At 38.5% G+C, this 18,909-nt stretch overlaps 1 protein-coding gene across 3 annotated transcripts in view; it reads right to left on the bottom strand.

Moving 5' to 3' along the window:
- Window positions 1-18,909, bottom strand: part of PPP2R2C (protein phosphatase 2 regulatory subunit Bgamma) — a 142,728-nt gene that overhangs the window by 43,243 nt on the left and 80,576 nt on the right. For 2 of the 3 annotated variants that reach the window (XM_050896031.1, XM_050896029.1), the window contains 4 exons: window positions 15,694-15,791; window positions 14,929-15,094; window positions 9,725-9,837; window positions 7,861-8,038 (listed from right to left, as the gene is read on the bottom strand). In XM_050896031.1, coding sequence (XP_050751988.1) covers window positions 7,861-8,038; window positions 9,725-9,837; window positions 14,929-15,094; window positions 15,694-15,791 — 555 coding nt within the window. Of the gene's footprint in view, window positions 1-7,860; window positions 8,039-9,724; window positions 9,838-14,928; window positions 15,095-15,693; window positions 15,792-18,207; window positions 18,218-18,909 lie in introns of those variants that run through there. The other variant, XM_050896030.1, reaches the window with a different exon arrangement.

Below are 18,909 nucleotides of genomic sequence, written 5' to 3'. Positions count from 1 at the left end.
GTTTTATTCTGTTAAGAGCTGTCTTTCTCCAGTTTAATGTATATTAAAATATTCTTTTTACAGTGCATACACAATTTTGACATTGGAACTCCATCTAGCTTTGCTTGTACACATAGGTAAGGTGTGTCATGTAGTTAATATTTTAACATAAATAAAGTAGTTACTGTACTTTGTTTAAACCATCACAGTTTGAGGCTTAACGTTACAAACATCATATAAAGTAAATGCAAATTGATGCATAAAAAAAAAAAAGGGCCAAAATGCATTTCACTATACCTTTTTTGTCTCCAAAAATACTGATTAAATTTACTTTAACTCTTACGTTGGCTAACAAAGATTCAGTCATCTTCCTAGCTCTTGGATCTTCTAGGAATTGGAAATTCCAGCTATTCTAAACCCACCTGACTGCAAATCTGTGTCTTGATTTCCAGTGGGGTTTATTTTGGATACCATTATTTGTGAACTTCTCGGCACAATGAGGAAGTTCTCCCAACAACTAAAGAAAACACAGTGTTTTCTACTTTCATGCAATCAAGGATTTATTTCTGAATAAGCCCACCAAGAGGAAAACAAAAGGAGAATATCAGAATTTGGGTGGGTCAGCACTTTAGACAAGAAATAACATACATGTACTTCACCTTGACAGTAGCAAAACATCCTTCTTTCCTCTTCAATAACTACTGTAGTCAGATCAAATAGGATAGTCTTACTTGCTTTTCCAGGTCCACAATACTAATTGAAAAAGCCCAAAAATACTGTATGGAAGAGGCCAACTCAGGCAACCATTTATAAACTTGATGTATTTGTTAAGCTTTAAGTCAGTATGGAAAAAGCATGAAAACTCTAGTCAGATACGAAAGATATCTCAGGCCTCCCTACAAAACAGAACTTTATCCTCTAGCTTTTTGGGGCATCTGAAAAAGACAATATGAACTGCTTATACTACTTAATGCAAAGAATCTGTCCAGAAATGAGGGACTATTTTTCATGATTTCAAGAATTCTCTTAAGTACCCTTAGGCACCATCATATGTATACAGGACAGCACTTTCTTGCGGTCCTATCAGCAGCACTCTATAAGCTTTATGCTGGAGCTTGTTCCTATTCCTGAGCCTCGGTATATGACCTATGATCTGTTGCCACTCATACGTATGGTGCTTTGCTGACACAGAAATATTCAGCATTAGGAATAAGAACTATATAAGAACTACAGTACCTGCTGCCAACCTATTAATTACATCTTAGCAAAACTAAATACTGAACTACACCAGTGTAAATGATCCTCAAGTTACTGGGTGATTTGGTATCTACAGTTGCACGGATAATTTCAAAATAATTTATTTTTAATGCACAAATACTTTAAGCTGAAAGATCTCAAACTCAAAAGTTAACAAGCAAAGTCAATGGAAACTGCCATTTTGCAGAGCTTTGAAAATCAGATCACTTAAAAACAACCTGAAATTAATTGCTAATCGTTGCTAAATGGATAACCATGAATTTCCACCTAGTATAGTCATTTTTCAAATGAAAAACTTACTATTGCTTCAGATAAGAGTAACTTAAACAGAAAATTCTTGGGAGAGCAGGCTTAGGTACTACAACCCTTTTCCTAAATTCATGATCAAATGACTAAGTGCTAAGCATTGGCAATATAAAGATTCATTTCAGTGGACAACAAACTTTTTGCTTCTGATTACCTTTTGCAAGGTTAGAATTGTCATATATTTTTTTTAAAAACACTAAATTATTTTTCTCTGTCCATTAAAGCGAGTGATCCCTAGCAAAAAACCTCTGCTGGTGCTCAGTGAAATTCCATCCCATTGCATTCTGGCAGTTAACAGATCTCTACAGAGCAAAGATCCACTGACTTTTTTTTCCAAAATGAACCCATTTTCCTACGATTTCTTCATCTCCGTTAGCTTTTCTTACAGGATTTCTCTCTCCTGAACAGTTTGCCACTTTATCTAATGTAGAATTAGAATATGGATGGAAGTAATGGAAAGCGGGATCTCACCAGGCAACATTCAGATTCTGGGCTGAAATTCCAGCAAACCTATTTGGCTCTCACAGTCTTTGTTTAATTGAGTATAAAGTGGGGCTAAGACTGACTAACCTCAAAATTTTATTACAATTATTTTTAAATATTTTTATTGCAAAGTATTTAATTGTGTTAAAGTATGTCAAGCACTTCAGTAATACAGAGGAGGAAAGATCTCTATCATGACCAGTTTACAATGTAATTATCAGCAGATGAGAAATGGCAATGCAGCAAAGAACCTAACAGTTAAGTACTGATACTTGGTGTGAACTTCATGTATTCACAAGTTTCATGCAATAGAATTTCTTCTTTTTTATTTTTCATCCATTTTCCTCTACACACTGTTCTTCCCCATGGCTTTCCAAGGTAGGGCACTGGAGCCCTAAGTCGGCATTTCTAGTAGTTTACCTCAAATTAGAGTACAATTCAACATTTATGAAAATGCACAGAAAACTTCCAGTTGACAGTACTCAGATGTGAGTTAGGTGTCAAAATCTTTGTTTTTACTACTGTCAACTCTTATTTTTACTAGAAGGCCAGTATTCCCCTGCTGAAAATAGTGGAGAATAAAGAGTGCATTACATCAATCCAGAATCTAATCAGCTTGTTGAAAACAGCTTTTTTCCCCTCAGTTGTTCACTTTCTTTCACTGTTTCTGTTTCACTGTTGTTTAAAAGAGCTCACCAAACCATGAAAACAGGGTACCTAATACCTCTGCAATCCCCTACTTCTAACTTACAGACCTGATTTTAGCTTTGCAGACATCTTCATTCTCCTTTAAAGGAGAGAGAGACAGAGACAACACATGTTGGAGAACGAGATACTCTGGGAAGTAAAGAATAAAAGAACACCACAAATTTGAGGAAAAGCTACTCAAATGTTGCTAGTAGCAACTCAGCTACAATATGACTGCATGGTATAATACATACCTTTTAAATACATGATACAGATTGGCAGAATCTTTCGTGATAGAATAGGAAGTGCTAAAATGTATTACACAGAGCTCTCGAAAGAAGAGAAATAATGTCTGCCATCTCCCCAAACAGAAAGCGTATGCTTGAGGAAAACAGTGCGGCGGGGCGGGGTGGGGGTGGCAGCAGGTTCTCACACAGTAAAGGCATTTTTTTGAGAGTGCAGAAAATGCATTCTTGTGCACACAGCTTGTGCACAGTCATCCTGGCTGAGGAATTTTTATAGAAACAACCTTATCTCACTCAAGGACATAAATTTGCCAGCTTACAGCTCCACAAATGCCAAGAAAATGCTGCAGATTTGCTTTCAGTTTAGCATTCAAATGCTTTGCACTGAGGCAGGTAACAGGAATTTTGTACGGCTAGCTATCTTCCCCAGCCTGGGGGCTGCTCCCAGAGCACTATATATGCCCTATATATGCCCTATATTCAGGTGCACAATGGGCTGCCACAGACTTGGTCTCCATCGATGTACCATGTTATTTTGGTTTTTCTATTTCTTTTCTTTTTTGTTGTTGTTTACTTCTTAAGTAAATTAATTTCCCCAAGATATGGTGCCTAACGATCTGACTATCCATGATATGCTTCAAATACTGGAATACATTAGACTATGGCCCTATGGTGATTTGCTAATTAGCTTAACCCTTTTGGGATACGGAAGAAGGAATTTTTTATTAAAACAGGATAACCCTGGACTATATTGATCTGACTGAGAAATGAGTATTTTAGTCAAGATGAGTCTCAAGACGAGTACATGCTGGAAACGGTGATGTTGTTTCCATAGCAATGCCATGACAGCCTCTAGAGTGAAATAGTGTGCTACCAGGAAATGAAGGGAGTTCAAGTGCTATGAGCTACATAGTTCTGTGAGCAATCCAAATACATTCTTATAAAGAATATTTAGTACAGCTAGATAGTCCAAAGATTGCTGCTGATGTGAAGTAAGCCTTATCAGTATGCTTCCAGCAGTCCTGTTTTCTCATTCCCTACAGCCAAGATGACTTACCTAAAGGCTTAAGCTATGAGCAACACTGCTAAGCCATTTCAGACCGAACATTAACAAATACAGCAACATTTACCTCACCACTTTTCCAGTGAAGAATATCATCCATAATTAAGGACGCTAACTCTCATTCTCCATAACACAACCAAACACATTAAACCTTTTAGTGAAGAAAAGCCTCATATGTGCAATTATTTACCAGCTGACCTTCCCCCTTCCTTTTCTGTCACCTCCTCCTCTCCCTTGCCTCCTCCTGCCCAAACGATACTGAGCAAATCTGCTTGCAAGTGGGAAGCAATGTACAGAAGTCTTGCATATTCCTCATGAAAACTTAACACAGCCATAGCATAAGACTCACTTGTCTGCTTTTTACCCCAATTAGTGTTTATGCTAATACAAAAGCAAACCAGAAAACCACTAATTGTATTTTATTTGCCTAAGGCTTTACCCAAGGCAAATATTCTGGTCAAATTCTGCAAACCTGATTTCAAATATTTTCCAAAGGAGGCAGAAACAGAATTAACTTAAGATCTGCATTGCTTTGTCTTTTCATTTTCAAAGAAATGAACAATTCTCAGTGATTTGTAAAACTGCTAAAATAACAGTTATAACCCAACTGTTCTCAAATAAAATTCTACAAGACAAAGTACTTTACTTGAAAAACATCCTGGCATGCCGCTGCTAATCCATTCTTTCTCCAGCGTTTCCTATGCAATTTGTAAAGATGTTCAAATATGAGCTGAATGTCCAGAAACTCTACCACTGTATTTGTTGTTTGTGTCGTCGTCACAACTAGCCTCTTGGGTAAACAGATTGTAGTTCATTATATGTAGCAATGCTGCCTCTGAGGGAAAGTAGAAAGACAAATACACATCATTGCCAGATCCCTTATTAACAAATGCCACTTCAAACCAAAGTGTTTTCTATTTATTGTTTTAAACATGTATTTCAAGGAATCAAGCCTTGCATGTAAAATAGCAAGATGCTTCATTTCCATTTTGCATCTAGTAAAAAGATGTGAAGCAAGCATCTTTAAAACTGCCTGAGCCTCCTCCTGCCTGTCCCCCTAAGTGTGTTTCACAAGGCACCAAGCCCAGCAACATTCATCTGTAATTTAAACTGTTTGCTGGGCAGAATTTTTTCATCTTAATATGTCTAGTCCTAATTGCAACCGGCACACCCAATGTTTTTACCAGAAGTTCATCTACTTCCAGGAGAGTTTTATGTGACTGGGTTTTCTGTAGGACAGACATGCAGTTTCTTCATGGGACAGGTGTTGAAATCTAGTGGAAAACGTGCCCCTGCAATTTTACAAGGACTTACAGGGCTCTATATGGACAAAAAGATACCTGTGGAAAGACTGATGCAAGTTTAACTTACTCATCCCCTTCTTCCAGTTATCATGGTCTCCCAGTTAATTCCCCAATATGAGCAATATTCTGTATCTATCTCACCTTCTTTTGGAACACCTATTTCAACTTTTCTGTTTATCAAAGAATTAAGTAAAAGTAATCTGCCTGATGATCTGGTTTGGACAACTGAGTACAGATACAGCTTATATTGTCTGAAACAGAAGTGGATACAGCCTATTTAACTCAGTCTGCTCTCTTGAATACATACTGATATCCAGCCACAAAAGTCAATCTGCTGCCACCATGGCCAGCTTAGCAAGAACGGTTTGCCCCTAGCATTGATCATCCCTTTACCTAGTGTTCTCTGCTATCACTGCCTAAACTCTCATCACAGTCCTCCCAGATGTTCGTTCATGTATATCTAAAAGAAGCAGCAATATCTGTATCCCAATCCAGGATAGAAATCCAGTTATCCCAAAGTCATCCACATAAGCATCCCAAAGCCACTGTCTCAGATACAGGAAAAGTTTCCTGTCCTAAAACTCCGAAACACACTCTTAATTTCCCCCTCATCATCACTCTTAGAACATACTCTGAAATCGAGCGTGCGACTATAAATTGTATCATGTTTTAAGAGTTAAATCCATGATTCAATCAGAAACTCTAGAACATTTTTTATCAGTAAGTATTCAATGACAGGAGTGTGCTAATGCTTGAAACAGAGTCCATGCACCTGTCACCGAATATAGCAATTGAACATATAGAAGCAATAACATCCTAAACAGTTATTCGATCTCAAATAATTTTGCTATCCATGCTGTTCCATCAAGACATATGGTAGTAGTTACAATCATAAGATTAAGTCTGTTTTTCAGTTGTTTCCTAGTATGTTGCTAGAATTTGAAACATCCTCACTAACTATAATAACTATTTATTTGGTTTTTTTAAACTTGTCAGAAACATTTCTCTTGGCAATCCGTTGTTTATAAAACAGTTTTTAACACAATAAAAGGGATTGCCAAAAGCAAAGACTTATCTTGCATAAGTATTCTGGAATGTGATCTGGTTATCATACACAGACATACAGAGATTGCTGCGCTTGGTCTGACTCACTGCTCTGCTTTAGAAGAAAGAGAAGGATACACAGTAGAGGAGAACACACAGTAGCCATGTATAAAAGTGTCCATGACAGAGAAAAGACCGAAGGGTGAAGCTACAGTGAGGAGGACATTCTCAGCAGCCACGCTGCTACTCCATATAGGCGTGCTGGCAAAAAATTTTCCCACTCTGTTCTCTCTTACTAAAGAATGGAAGTACAGTTGCTTGGATATTGAAGGCAGACATAGTTGGACTTTGAAGAACGACATATAAATCGGTCCTATATAAACAGTGATATTAAAGAAGGCACTATTTAGCTTGCTTAATCTAGACAGGTGAAAGACAGAAAAAGAATATGAGTTCGGAAACAAATTGAGGAGATATTCCCTATACTCCCTAGGGTAAAAGCACCTGTCACTTGATCCTGCAAAGGCAGTTTTTTAGGGACATTGAGAGTTGTCTGATTTAATGAAAATGTTTCCTGTGACATTAACAAAGCATAGGTTAAGCTCCACAGATGATCTGGCCTGTGAAGGAAGAAATATAAAGAATCACCAGAGACAGGGAGAACACCTCGTCACTTTGGTGCTTTCTGTTAGGTATTTGCCCCCAGTAGGACAACTTCACTTTGACGTGTAGTAGCCCCTCATACAAATCCACAGAGAAATATTCTTCTAACTCCTTTTGAAATACTTAAAAAGAAATCACCAAAGGAACACAACATTCTGAGCCAGCCCCATAACCTATTTCTCTTCTTACTGGTCCCTTTATGTTCTGCAAAACACCGAGAATCACTTTTCTTGGCTACATTTTCTTATGCTCCTCCTCCAAGCCACCCTGTTGCAGTGCAAGGGACAGCCTCACAGATGACTGGAATGATCCCACAACAGCTTTCAGGGTGATGCCAGCACTTGATACAGCAATGACTGCATTAATCACAGATAGAACTCACACAAAGCAGCTGAGCCTTACCCCCAAACTGTGCACAACTCAGGCATTAGGGTTCTGGGAAGCAGGATGATGGAGAACAGGGGACACGGTCAGGGTAAGGACTGACCTTTCAGTAAAACAAGGTGGAGAAGCTCAGTGTGAAATGTCTTCAGGAAATAACAGTATAGAGTATTCTATTCAGGTGGATAGTTACCATGCAGCTGGCATCAGTTTCCTATTTACTTGTCATTAACCAACTCCAAGACTGTTATTTTTCACATAAAATTCCCTGATTTTTGCAACCTCTTAGCTGTCTCTTATGATATCTGAGCATTTTCTGTTAAAAATACTGCGTGGATTCTGATAAGTAAAGGTATATTTTAAAATCTGCTGAAAAATATTTTAAAACAGCTCTCTTAAGCCCCACTAATACTATCAACACTGAGCAAGGAACCACAATAAAGGATACTGAAGCTCCTATCTGTGATTGCTAAATGCCAGAGGTTAATCCTGAGATCATCCGCTGACATGTATGTCTCACAGTCACTGTTGACGGATATTGAGTTGACATGATAGGTGTGACCATTAGCAAAGATTCTCCGGGGAGTGACTTCTACCATCAAATCCATAGGTTTCAATACAGGCACCTGCCAAAAAAACCAAAAAACAAACCAGAAAGGGAGTAAGGTTTTAAATTTTTTTTTGCTAGGATGATGAGAGTTTCAATGCAGAGAAAGCATTCAAAGACTGTGACATTATAAAACTTCTCGACAGTGTATGCAAGCTGAATTTCCCCATGGATGAATTGCTGGGCAAGACCATCCCTGCCAAGGAGGAAGGGAGAGACAGGAGAGCCATGGAGAGCCAGGTAGAGTGATGGAAAGCCTGGACTGTGGGAAGTGAGGCACTGGAAAGCCTGGATTGTGGGAAGGGAAGCACTGGCAGCTGCCACAGAACAGGCCAGTCCCACAGCAGGAGCTACTGTCCCATGTATGCAGGAGGCTCTGGCTCTGATAAGCACTGAAGTCCTCATATTTTGCTTTTGCTAAAGAGTTTGCTGTTAGTTGGAAATCACTTACAGTATTTCTTTTACTACTTGATGTGTCTCTTTCAAAAAAGTCAAGTGGTGAAAAGGATATAATCTCAGCAAAACATAGTAAATGAAGTCTTGGAAAACGAAGCCAACATGTGTATTGACATACTGTACATACACACATACTCCTGAAAAGCCAAGACCACAGAGTACCACTCATCATTGCGCCCTCGTTATTTCCCTGTGTGTCACTTCAATGTCATGCTTCAATAACTAGGCACTGTCAATTTATTCCCTATTGGTAAAGCATTAAACACTGTAAGGCTGTGGTCCATGGTTGGGACTCTTCGATGTTGTTGAACATGCATCAGAAACAATCCATCATACATCAATCCACAAGATAATTTAAAGAGGAATACAGAGAAGTTAAAGCTTTGAGTTTAGCTTGTCACTAAAGGAACAAAACAATGGTTTGCTCAGCCTTTGAATTCTCAGACTCTAAGCAATCTGGAATTGCTTTGTTTGCCTAATCATACAGAAGAGATAAATATTCCATTACTGTAGTCACCTTTACACTTTGGAGGCTTTTTTCACAATAGACAATATTGGCTTGTTTTGGAGGTAGGAGTTGTTTGTTTGTTTTTAATAATAAAGAAATACTAAGGTTTATACAACATAGCTTTCCAGTTCCAACCTTTAGCCACTTCCTTTGCCAAGACACCTGGAGTGAATTCAGCCATTACAGTCTGAGAGCAAAAATCTATTACGTTATCATACATGCTTATATGAGTTCCATGACTGCATCTGTTCAGCAATGCAGAACCTCACGTTCACTGGAGAACAGACTACTGCAAATCCCACTCTTTAGATAGGAGATAATTCTTTTATACTACTGAAATAAAGATGAGACTGAAATTTGGTGTACTGTCTTTAACTCAGTTGCTCTGAATCAGGCAAGAACACTGTTTAATATTAATTACAAGTAGAATGTTCCAGCATACCAGGCTAAAGAATCCTGTGTGAAAGCACGTTAAGTCACGCTGAGAGAATTTTATCAGGAAGAATAAAACTAATATAAACTCTCTAAACACATTTGTGTTCGTCACTATATCATAAAGGATTTGTGACTTGAAAACGTGTGACAGATTCAAGACCGTTATCAGTCAGCTAAAATTTCAGTGAGAATAATCTTATATATGCTTAGCATTAGGTACATGTTTAAATCTTTTACTGAGTTAGCACCCATGACTACCTTCTTTGTGCAGAAACAACTGGATTTTGGACAAAGACAGGAGCTTACCTGCAGTGATGTTACTGTAGAAAGATCTTTAAGTTTTCCTTCTTCATCTTTTAAGTTGTACCCCTCTGGTCTCTTATCTCTTTCAGTAATTTTCCATAACTTGATTGTTTTATCTTTAAAAGAAAAGACAAACAACTGTCAGCATAGGAATTCTGAATGTGGTTACTCACCTTTCACAATATATTCCTTAAAAAGGTTTCTACACCTTGGTTTAGACAAGTCCCGTGCTGAAACAGTCTGGGCCACTTAATTTTGCACATCCAGAAAACGTCGCCAACAGAAAAAACACTCATAAAGCACATCCCAGACCTTCAAACTGAGTCAGAGGTTCCTGGCAGCTGACAGACCATGTAGAGCACATGCTGCTCTCATATCCAACTTGGCAGTTTGCAGGTGGAACAGACCAAAAACACTCAATGCTCACTGCTGAAGCTCAGTTTGACAATTTGACTTTGCAAGGAAATAATCTTGATATTAAAGCCAGTTCGCTGGGTTACTTATAAATAGCGAAAGAACAGCACGGAGTAGACAGACAGACCAATGATACCTGCCTGGCCCATTGTGGGAATGGGCAGTGGTGTATTGGTGTAACATCAGGAGCTCCAGCAAACGAAAGGCTGTGTGAAAAATGGGACATTTCTCCCTCCTAAGGGAAAGCAGCTGAGAAGTAACTGAGAAAAAAAACCTGAGAGAATTGTGTTGTAAGGGTAAGAGAGAGAAGTGGGGAGAAAAATATATTAATCTTACATGGAATGGAATTAAATCTAAACTCCCTTTTTCATGATGGGTGAAGCATATGATGATAGAATAAGGATGCCTCTCATTTAGCAAAGAGCCTCTGAAGCCAACAAATAGAAGTTTTAAACATTTCAGATGGAGTTTGTCCTTGTTTTTGCAGTAGCTGAAGCTGTAGATTTCCCTAACGTTGATCGTTCACTCCTACTCTGGCCATGCACCCAACCTGCCAACCCTAACACTCCCTAGGCTGAAAAATCAATGACAACTCTTCTGAAGAAGATCTGTCCCCGAGCTTCTAATGGTGGTTTCACTCATCTATTCATGGATGTGTTGGGTTTGTGTAGCAGGGGAGGGCTACAGTGGCTCCTGTGAGAAGGTGCTAGAAGCTTCCCTGGCTCCAACTTGGACCCGCCTCTGGCTGAGCCCATCAGCGACAGTGGTAGCACCTCTGTGACAGCATATTTAAGAAGGGGAAAAAGGCTGCTGAAAAACCTGCAGCAGAGAGAGGAGTGGGATGTGAGAGAAACAGCCATGCAGACACCAAGGTCAGTGAAGAAGGAGAGGGAGGAGGTGTGCCGGAGCAGATTCCCCTGCAGCCCATGGTGAGAGGGCAGGCTGTCCCCTTGCAGCCCATGGAGGTTAACGGTGGAGCAGGGATTCCTCTGCAGCCCGTGGAGGATCCCATGCTGGAGCTGGTGGCTGGGCCCAGAGAAGGCCCTGACTCTGTGGGAGAGCCCACGCTGGAGCATTCATGCAGGACTGCAGTGCGTGGAAAGGACTTGCGTTGGAGAAGTTCATGGAGGACTGTCTCCCGTGAGAGGGACCCCACGCTGGAGCAGGGGAAGAGTGTGAGGAGTCCTCCCCCTGAGGAGGAAGGAGCAGCAGAAACAGCGTGTGATGAACTGACAGCAACCCCCATTCCCTGTCCCCCTGTGCTGCTGGGGGGAAGAGGTAGAGGAATCAGGAGCAAAGCTGAGCCTGGGAAGAAAGGAGGGGTGGGGGGAAGGTGTGTTTTTAAGATATGGTTCTCTTTCTCATTATCCTACTCTGATTTGGTTGTTAACAAATTAAATTGATTTCTTTTTTCCCCAAGTTGAGTCTGTTTTGCCTGTGACCATAATTGGTGAGTGATCCCTCCCTGTCCTTGTCTCGTTGTATTTTCTCCTCCCCGTCCTGCCGGGGGGGGAGGAGTGAGTGAGCGGCTGCGTGGTGCTTTGTTGCCGGCTGGGCCTAAACCACGACAATGGAGCAGTCAAAGCCTTTCCAAAGCTTCTGCACTTCAGCTGCCACCACAGCTTTCATTAACCTCAGTTCCTGCATCATTTCTGATTTCATCCCACTTTCTTCCTTTACCCCTCTTTCTCCAAGTACATAGCAGAGCACAATTCTTTCCCCAGTGTGGTTGATCCAAATACTTCTTTCAAATGCTAGTACAAATAATTTTAAAGGCAGGATATATGAATACTTGAATCGCTTTGCATTCCTATAGCAACTTTAAATTTGACCTTTTTTTGTTTTAAAATCAATCCCTCTACTACTCTGAGTGTTTTTACTATTATGTATCTCCTAATGCTATTGATATGCTAATTTTCAAGCAACAAAAATATTACAGTTGATCAATCTACAGAACAAGAGGTTAGTTCAATCTGCAGCTGAAAAGCTCCGTTTAAACATTCAATACATTTCATTGATATTGGTCATGTTAATTAATTACTAAAAATACATATAGGCCATGTCATGCACTTGGGATTTTTATTACATGTAAATATTGCATTCCTGCTTATCTATTCTAAAATTTATAAATACAGCAATTGTAAAATGAATTATAAGAAAAAACACAAGCGATCTTCCATTGTTGGACTTGACTGCTATTGATAAACCTATCCCTTTCCTGAGTGAAAACTATTTTATTAGCGGTTAAGGGTATCACATGTGTTGGTTTTCTTCTCCTTCATCTGCCTCTGGACTTTAAAAACTCCCTACAAATTCTAAGCATGCTTATATTTTGCAAAATATAGAAAAATCTCTGTGAGGTTCAGTATTCATTCAGTCTCAAGGGTGTTGTGAAGTTTAAATTAATTAATGTCTGGTAAGCAGTCTGAAATCCTCAGATGGAAGGATCTGTATGGGCCAAATTCTGATCTACCTGATGTAGCTCACATCGAAATTGGCCCCAATATATTCTGGTACAAAAGATACCAATGAATCCTGATAATTTATTATTATACTACAAAATCAGTTCAGTTTACAGTGCAAACCAGAAATTTGCTAACTGCAAGCACTGCAAATCCACCGTGGGATTTGAAAGCCTTGGTGGTTTCCTTCTGCCTCCATTAATTAAGATGCTGCAATCAAAGCTTAGCTGATGACTTGGTAACGCGTGAACTGGAAAGGAACCAAGATCCTCTCTGAGAGAGGTGACCTGTGCAGAAACAGCCTCAGACAAAAGTCCTCCTTAGAAGAACGGAAACAGATTTGGGCAGGTGCAGACCTGTCAAGTCTCATATATTGAAGGTGAGATTTAGATGGACTGTCCCCTCATGTTCCCTAACAGAGGGATGCTCCTTCCAGCAAATTCAATGGGCACTGTCCACCTGTGCCTGTGGAAAGAAAGGATGCCGTTTCACAGTTCTAATTTTTCTGATCAAAACTGTGCTTTAGATCCTAAACTACCAGAGAACAAAATATCAAAAATTGCATTAAAATACCAGGCTCAGAAATTAGTAAATATAAACCAGTACTCAAGATGTTTCTACGACCTGCCCAATATGATCATGTGTGACAGGCAATGCCTTCATTCTCTACAAGTTAGGGAAAATACTATTATCCCTTTTTATTGGCATGGAATTGATATACATTGTCAATGACTTCTCACAGGTAATCTGTGAGACAGTGAGGAATTCAACATGGGCCTTCTGTATCCTAAAGTTAAAACTATCTTTAAGAGTATGCCAAGAGGTGAATCTTCAGACTTAACCCTACTGTGCCAGGAAGCTAGGAATCCTCCTTGGCACACAAAAATGTTTTGTAATTCAAAGCCAAAATCCAAAGGCTAAGACAGTGGCACCACTTCTGTTCTCCTCACCATAAAGAGGTCTGCCGGGACGCTCCAGAATTAAGAAGGGGGGGAAACAGAAGCCAAAGTATTTTGCCAGGTCCTAGGCTTGCTCAGTGTTGGCTGCAACTGGATTAACCCATAGCAACAATAAGACTGATTATTTCTTCCTTTCTCCCCTCCCATATTAATATCAACCAGAAAGCTGATATAAATGTCTATTAGGCCAACTGTAAAAGCAGCGTATCTGAGGACTCGGCTATATTCCTCAGTGTTTCCAAAAACAAACTTTAAAATGAAAAGGGAGAGGTTTACTTTTAATAATCTGCTTTTGTATCATGCAGTTGGAAGAAGCTGTTCTTAGTTAAAGTTATCTGAAGTAGAAGGGATATTTTGACCAAGGGAGAAGTGCAGAAGTAAACTCCCAAACTTCATAATTAGCTGAGTAATCATTAAATTAGCACAAATCACCTAGCTATAACAGATATGTTTAATTTCAAATATTGCAACAGTACCGCCCAAAAGTCAAAAGACAGCTTTAAGGAAAACAGACTACAAAACATAAAATAATTTGCTATCTACTCTGAATTAATGTAAATATTATTTATTGCTATAAATTTTAACTAGAAGTAATAATTTTGCCCTAAAGCGTCAATTCCCAAAGGTGAATGCTCAAACTTCTACAAGAAAAATTCTTTTCTGATTACATTGAGATCTAAGATTTAAAATTGGATATTTTTGTCTCATGCATCACCAGCAGTAATAAAGGTTGTGGGTGTCCAAATGTTTCCTAAATGACGTGTGCATGTTAGGCTCCATTCAGTTTCTTCCCCCTATGTCACATCTGCATATCCCCTCTTAGCAATAAAACTGCATTTTTTTAATCAATAAGGCTTAAGCATGTTAGAAAGATGAGTCAGTATCAATATCCTATTAATATTCCTACTGCCTTCCAAAGATTTGTGTAACTCTTTAGAACTTAAATAAACCATTCTGATGATAATGAATGAAAAGAAAAAGAAATTAATCTCTCTCACCTGCATTCATTTCCACATCTACAAAGAATAAAAGTTATGACAAATACAGCAGACGAAATTCTAAATCCCCAGTGAAACACAGCTGCTGAGTAAGGTGATGCCTTTGTCACAGAATTTATTTCAGGATAGCACTGCACATTAGTAGCAAAAATGGATAGCTCTCTAAATGTCTATGGATAGTCAATAGGAAAAACCCTATGACTATGAATAAAATACATAAATAACAGATATCAGAGTCAGTATGGCAGTCTTGGTAAACTCTGAAAGAGGAAATTACTAAAACACTAGATTAAAATGAACAAATATATAGAGTCAGCACTAAAATGCACAAGAGCAAAATGCTGATATGTCCTATATACTCGCATCTATCTTACCATTTGTTGATAAAAGTGAGTGAGCTGCATTTTGCTGTGGTAACCACTTGATCTTGTTTATTTTTTCTTCTATCTCCAAGCTCTTCAAATAATCAAATTCAGGTTCATGGCTCTGGAAAGTGCTGTAAACATTGTACTCCCCCTGATTGTAAGGCTCATTTTTACTCTATGGAGAATAAGAACAACAAAAACGTGTGGTTTATGACAGCAATATATCTCCATCTCTTAGGAAAGGTGAATAAGCAGCCTTATAAAAATATTGAAAGTGTAATTTGATTTCTCACTTAAAACATGATATTGACAGATTTGTTTCTACAGGAATGAAATTTCCTGTAAGTATTGAAGCAACATTTAATAAAAGGCAGAATTTTTGAAGAAATGTCAATTATTCAGGAAAGCTTTCTAAAAAAGATGCTGCAGATGGACTGAATTTAAAAGTGAAACATAAAGGTATCACAGCAAAGGCATTGTTTTAAATGGAATAGTTCCATCAAACAGGCAAAAGCTATTACAACAATGTAAAACAAAAACAACCTTCTTTTTTCTTAGCTTAGAATTTTGGAGCTTTGAAGCAGTTTTGTTTGGGACAGCACCCTTCCGAGTAAAAGATCCTTACTCTCTTTCACTTCTTCTCCAAAGAGGTGACATTCTGTTTTACTGAATCTTGAGATTACAAACAGGTTTGTTAATTAGACCCAACAAAAGTATTAAAAATAAAGCCAGGTTTTAGCAAGCTATTAAGGACTACATTGGTAACTCACATACCTCAGGTTCCCTTTGGAATATAACAACCCGACCCCCCTTGTCACCAGTAGCCAGCAGTTCTCCAGTGTGGTTGAACTCAACTGTAGAAATAATATCAGCTGGAGGGAAAAAGAGAAAAAAGGCAAATTTTAGAATGCTACTACAACACAAAGACATTAGAAATAACAAGCACTCCACAAAAAATGCAACAAATGAGGGATTTGAAGGAATACAGATGAATTCAACAGCAAGTCACTAATGCAAACAGGCCGCATGCCATTACAATCTGAGGTTGCTACACAATGAAACAAGTGCAAACATAACGAAGCAAATTTGTGTTTCCAGCACATCTGCAGTTTGGGAACAGAGGAGATTTCTGGGGAGGTTATGCTTCAAGAGCAGCAATCTCAGGCTGCTACAAAGCTTTTTTCATTACTGGAGATAGCAACAGCATTGGCCTCCCGCTATTTCCTCTAGCAAGGACCAACATAACATCTCAGTCCTGTTGCATGTATTATTTATTCTTCACCCTTTATGAGGGTTTTAATAGAACACCCTAGCACTAGTTTGAGCCAAGAGTGCAAAACCAAAGCACACGTAGCCTGTCCTACCACAGAGGAATGAAGGCAAAACCAGAACCGCTCACTGTGCAATGCTGGCAAGAGCCCATTCCAATCATTGTTTTCAGTAAATCATTTCAGCACCATAAAAATGTGTCATCAGAAGATAAAAAGATCCCAGTCTCTTCTTTTTCTAATTTTCAACAATTCCCTTTCCCTAAGCAACTGCATCAGCTTAAAGAAGAAACCTCATCAAAACCTGAGGCCAGTCTTGAGTACAAATTACTATACATCAGGATGAGAAGGGGTAAAGAGACTGTAGGAGCAAAAGAACTGCTTCTTCTGCTTATATGACATTAAATGCTAGAATCATAATCCACAGTTAATCCTACACTATTAACATAATTTAAATTAAAATGCCTAGTGCAATAGTAAATTAAGAAGCCATCATATATACAATCACAGACAAATGCAGGCTATTACTCAGACATTGCATGTATGAATCCTCTATAATGATCAGTATTCACTTATCAGAAACATCGGCCAGATTTTTAGAAATGTCAGTAGTTAGCAGCTCCCCTTCAGGCATAAAAAGCTGTGGTTTTCAAACATGTTCATCATCCATCAGTTTATACTGAGAACAATGAGGTGACAGTGGGCTAAGCTCTTTTGAAAATCTAGCCCCAAATGAGTTCACTAAAATTCAAAGGAATTGAAATAACAAGTGGATGTACCATTTACTTGATACATTTTATGAATTGAAAACATCTGTTCCTATTATTCTGTTAATAAACTAGCAGTTGAGTGTTAGAAAGCTTCTGTTGCCAGTAGCTCTCATCAGCAACAGTCATCCAAAAGCCAGATTCTTACTGGAAGGTTATAAACAATTCACCATCTAAAAAAGGAAAACTTTAACTTAATCATGGTAAAGAAAAATATCTTTTAATTTTTTTAAGAAATCTTCACCATCAAATTGTTTGCCTGTCTAAAAAAATCCAACAAACAAACAAACAAACTTTCTTCTTTTTTTCCTCCACACACTACATATATAAAGGAGGAAGGGGGAATCATAAAGTGTGTATGTAATTTTCTTTTTTGCTGAATAAAATCTATGGATGTGTAGACTTTGAGAAAAATGGAATATGACAACTTACAATATTTTGGGCCTGAACCCAAAGCTTCTCAAAGTTAGTGGCATTTGATTTTTATGTGGACTTCCACAGACTGTATTTAATAGGTAATAACCCTCAAAACCCTACTCTTATTAGAGTACAGGAAGAGTAGAGAGACTCTGCTTATGGTTGGTGATGCTCTGGGGCTTGGGATCGGTTGAGTTTGATCTAAAAAACTGCATTTTTTTTTAAATCTAAAAATCTAATCAACTTTTCTGGCATGTAAAGTTCATTTGTAGTTCTTCCAGTGGAAGAATATTTCTTGGCTATTTTGTTCTTATTGTGCAAAATTCATACTGATAGTAGGTGTGGGTTCCTGCTTATAAAATGATACCTGCATGATTTTACTCATTCAAAGCTGTATCTTACCCCAAACATACAGGCAGAACTGCAGAAGTCTCATACTGATGGTCCTTTTAGAATGGAGACTCTTATCTTAAGCATGCAATGGGGGAGAAGGACAAATGTAGAGGGGAGGAATGTAATAGCTATTAAAATATGTATTTGTGTGTGTATGCATGTGCAGGTGTAATGTACATGTGATTTTCCCAACAGGTCACAAAAGAATCAGATAAAATAATGGTATGCAAAAGGAATGAATGGCATTTGAACTTGTATGTGTGAATACACTTGCTATTGGCCTGGAATACTTCCACAATGGCATGAAATTCTCTTCTCTATGGTCACAATGGTCACAAAATATTGTATTGCACCTTACAGAGGGCATCAGCCAATGCCCAGTAAAGTCCACAGGAGTATTTGCACAGACTTCAATAGTAACTGAACCAGGGTTATAATAAAACAGCTCTGCATTTTGTTGTTATATTGCATTTGTCATTAAAATATTGTGTGCAGTTAAGTGATTATTGTTTAAAGAAAAGCAGCTAAAACATTAAGCATCTGTGGGCAGTGTGTAATGATGTGGTTCTGAAGCAAAATTCTCTTCCCCCCCCCCCCCCCCCCAAGTTGTTTCCTCCAGATGCATCCCTCCTTTCTATTAGAAAAACTAATTCTTAACTGGAAACTCCCTATAATTTTTAAATTAACTTGTTCTGAAAAGAGCAGATCCAATATTCCCACCTTAGAGGCTATGCAGCTTGTTGGTAAAAAATTATCCTTGAATTGGAAGATCACTTTTATTGATCCTGCAAATAACAGCTGAAAACAACAGCCAAGGAAAAAAAAAATCTTATCCAGCATTTCTGTTCAGCAGGAGAATATTAGTCATGCTGTTTTCATAAAAAAGATTAGCCAGGCTAGCTCTTCCTAAGACAGAGGAGGTAGGAACAGAATCAATCAACAAAGCTCTTCATACCCTTCTACAGAACATTCCCCTACATATTTATCAATGTGGTAGCAACATCAGCCACTACAGTCCCATCCTGCAGATTCTTCCATTGGAGAATGGCCCCTGAGCGTACAGAGCAATTAACTACCAGATTTCACCCTCTCCAGGATATATAAATGCTCCACAATGGAAGAGCTGATGAATTTGCATGTACAGT

Source organism: Gymnogyps californianus, chromosome 4 (genome assembly GCF_018139145.2).
Source record: "Gymnogyps californianus isolate 813 chromosome 4, ASM1813914v2, whole genome shotgun sequence".
Classification (NCBI taxonomy): Eukaryota; Metazoa; Chordata; class Aves; order Accipitriformes; family Cathartidae; genus Gymnogyps; species Gymnogyps californianus.
The sequence above is the reverse complement of the archived record's forward strand: the minus strand, read 5'-3'. Positions and strand labels throughout refer to the sequence as shown.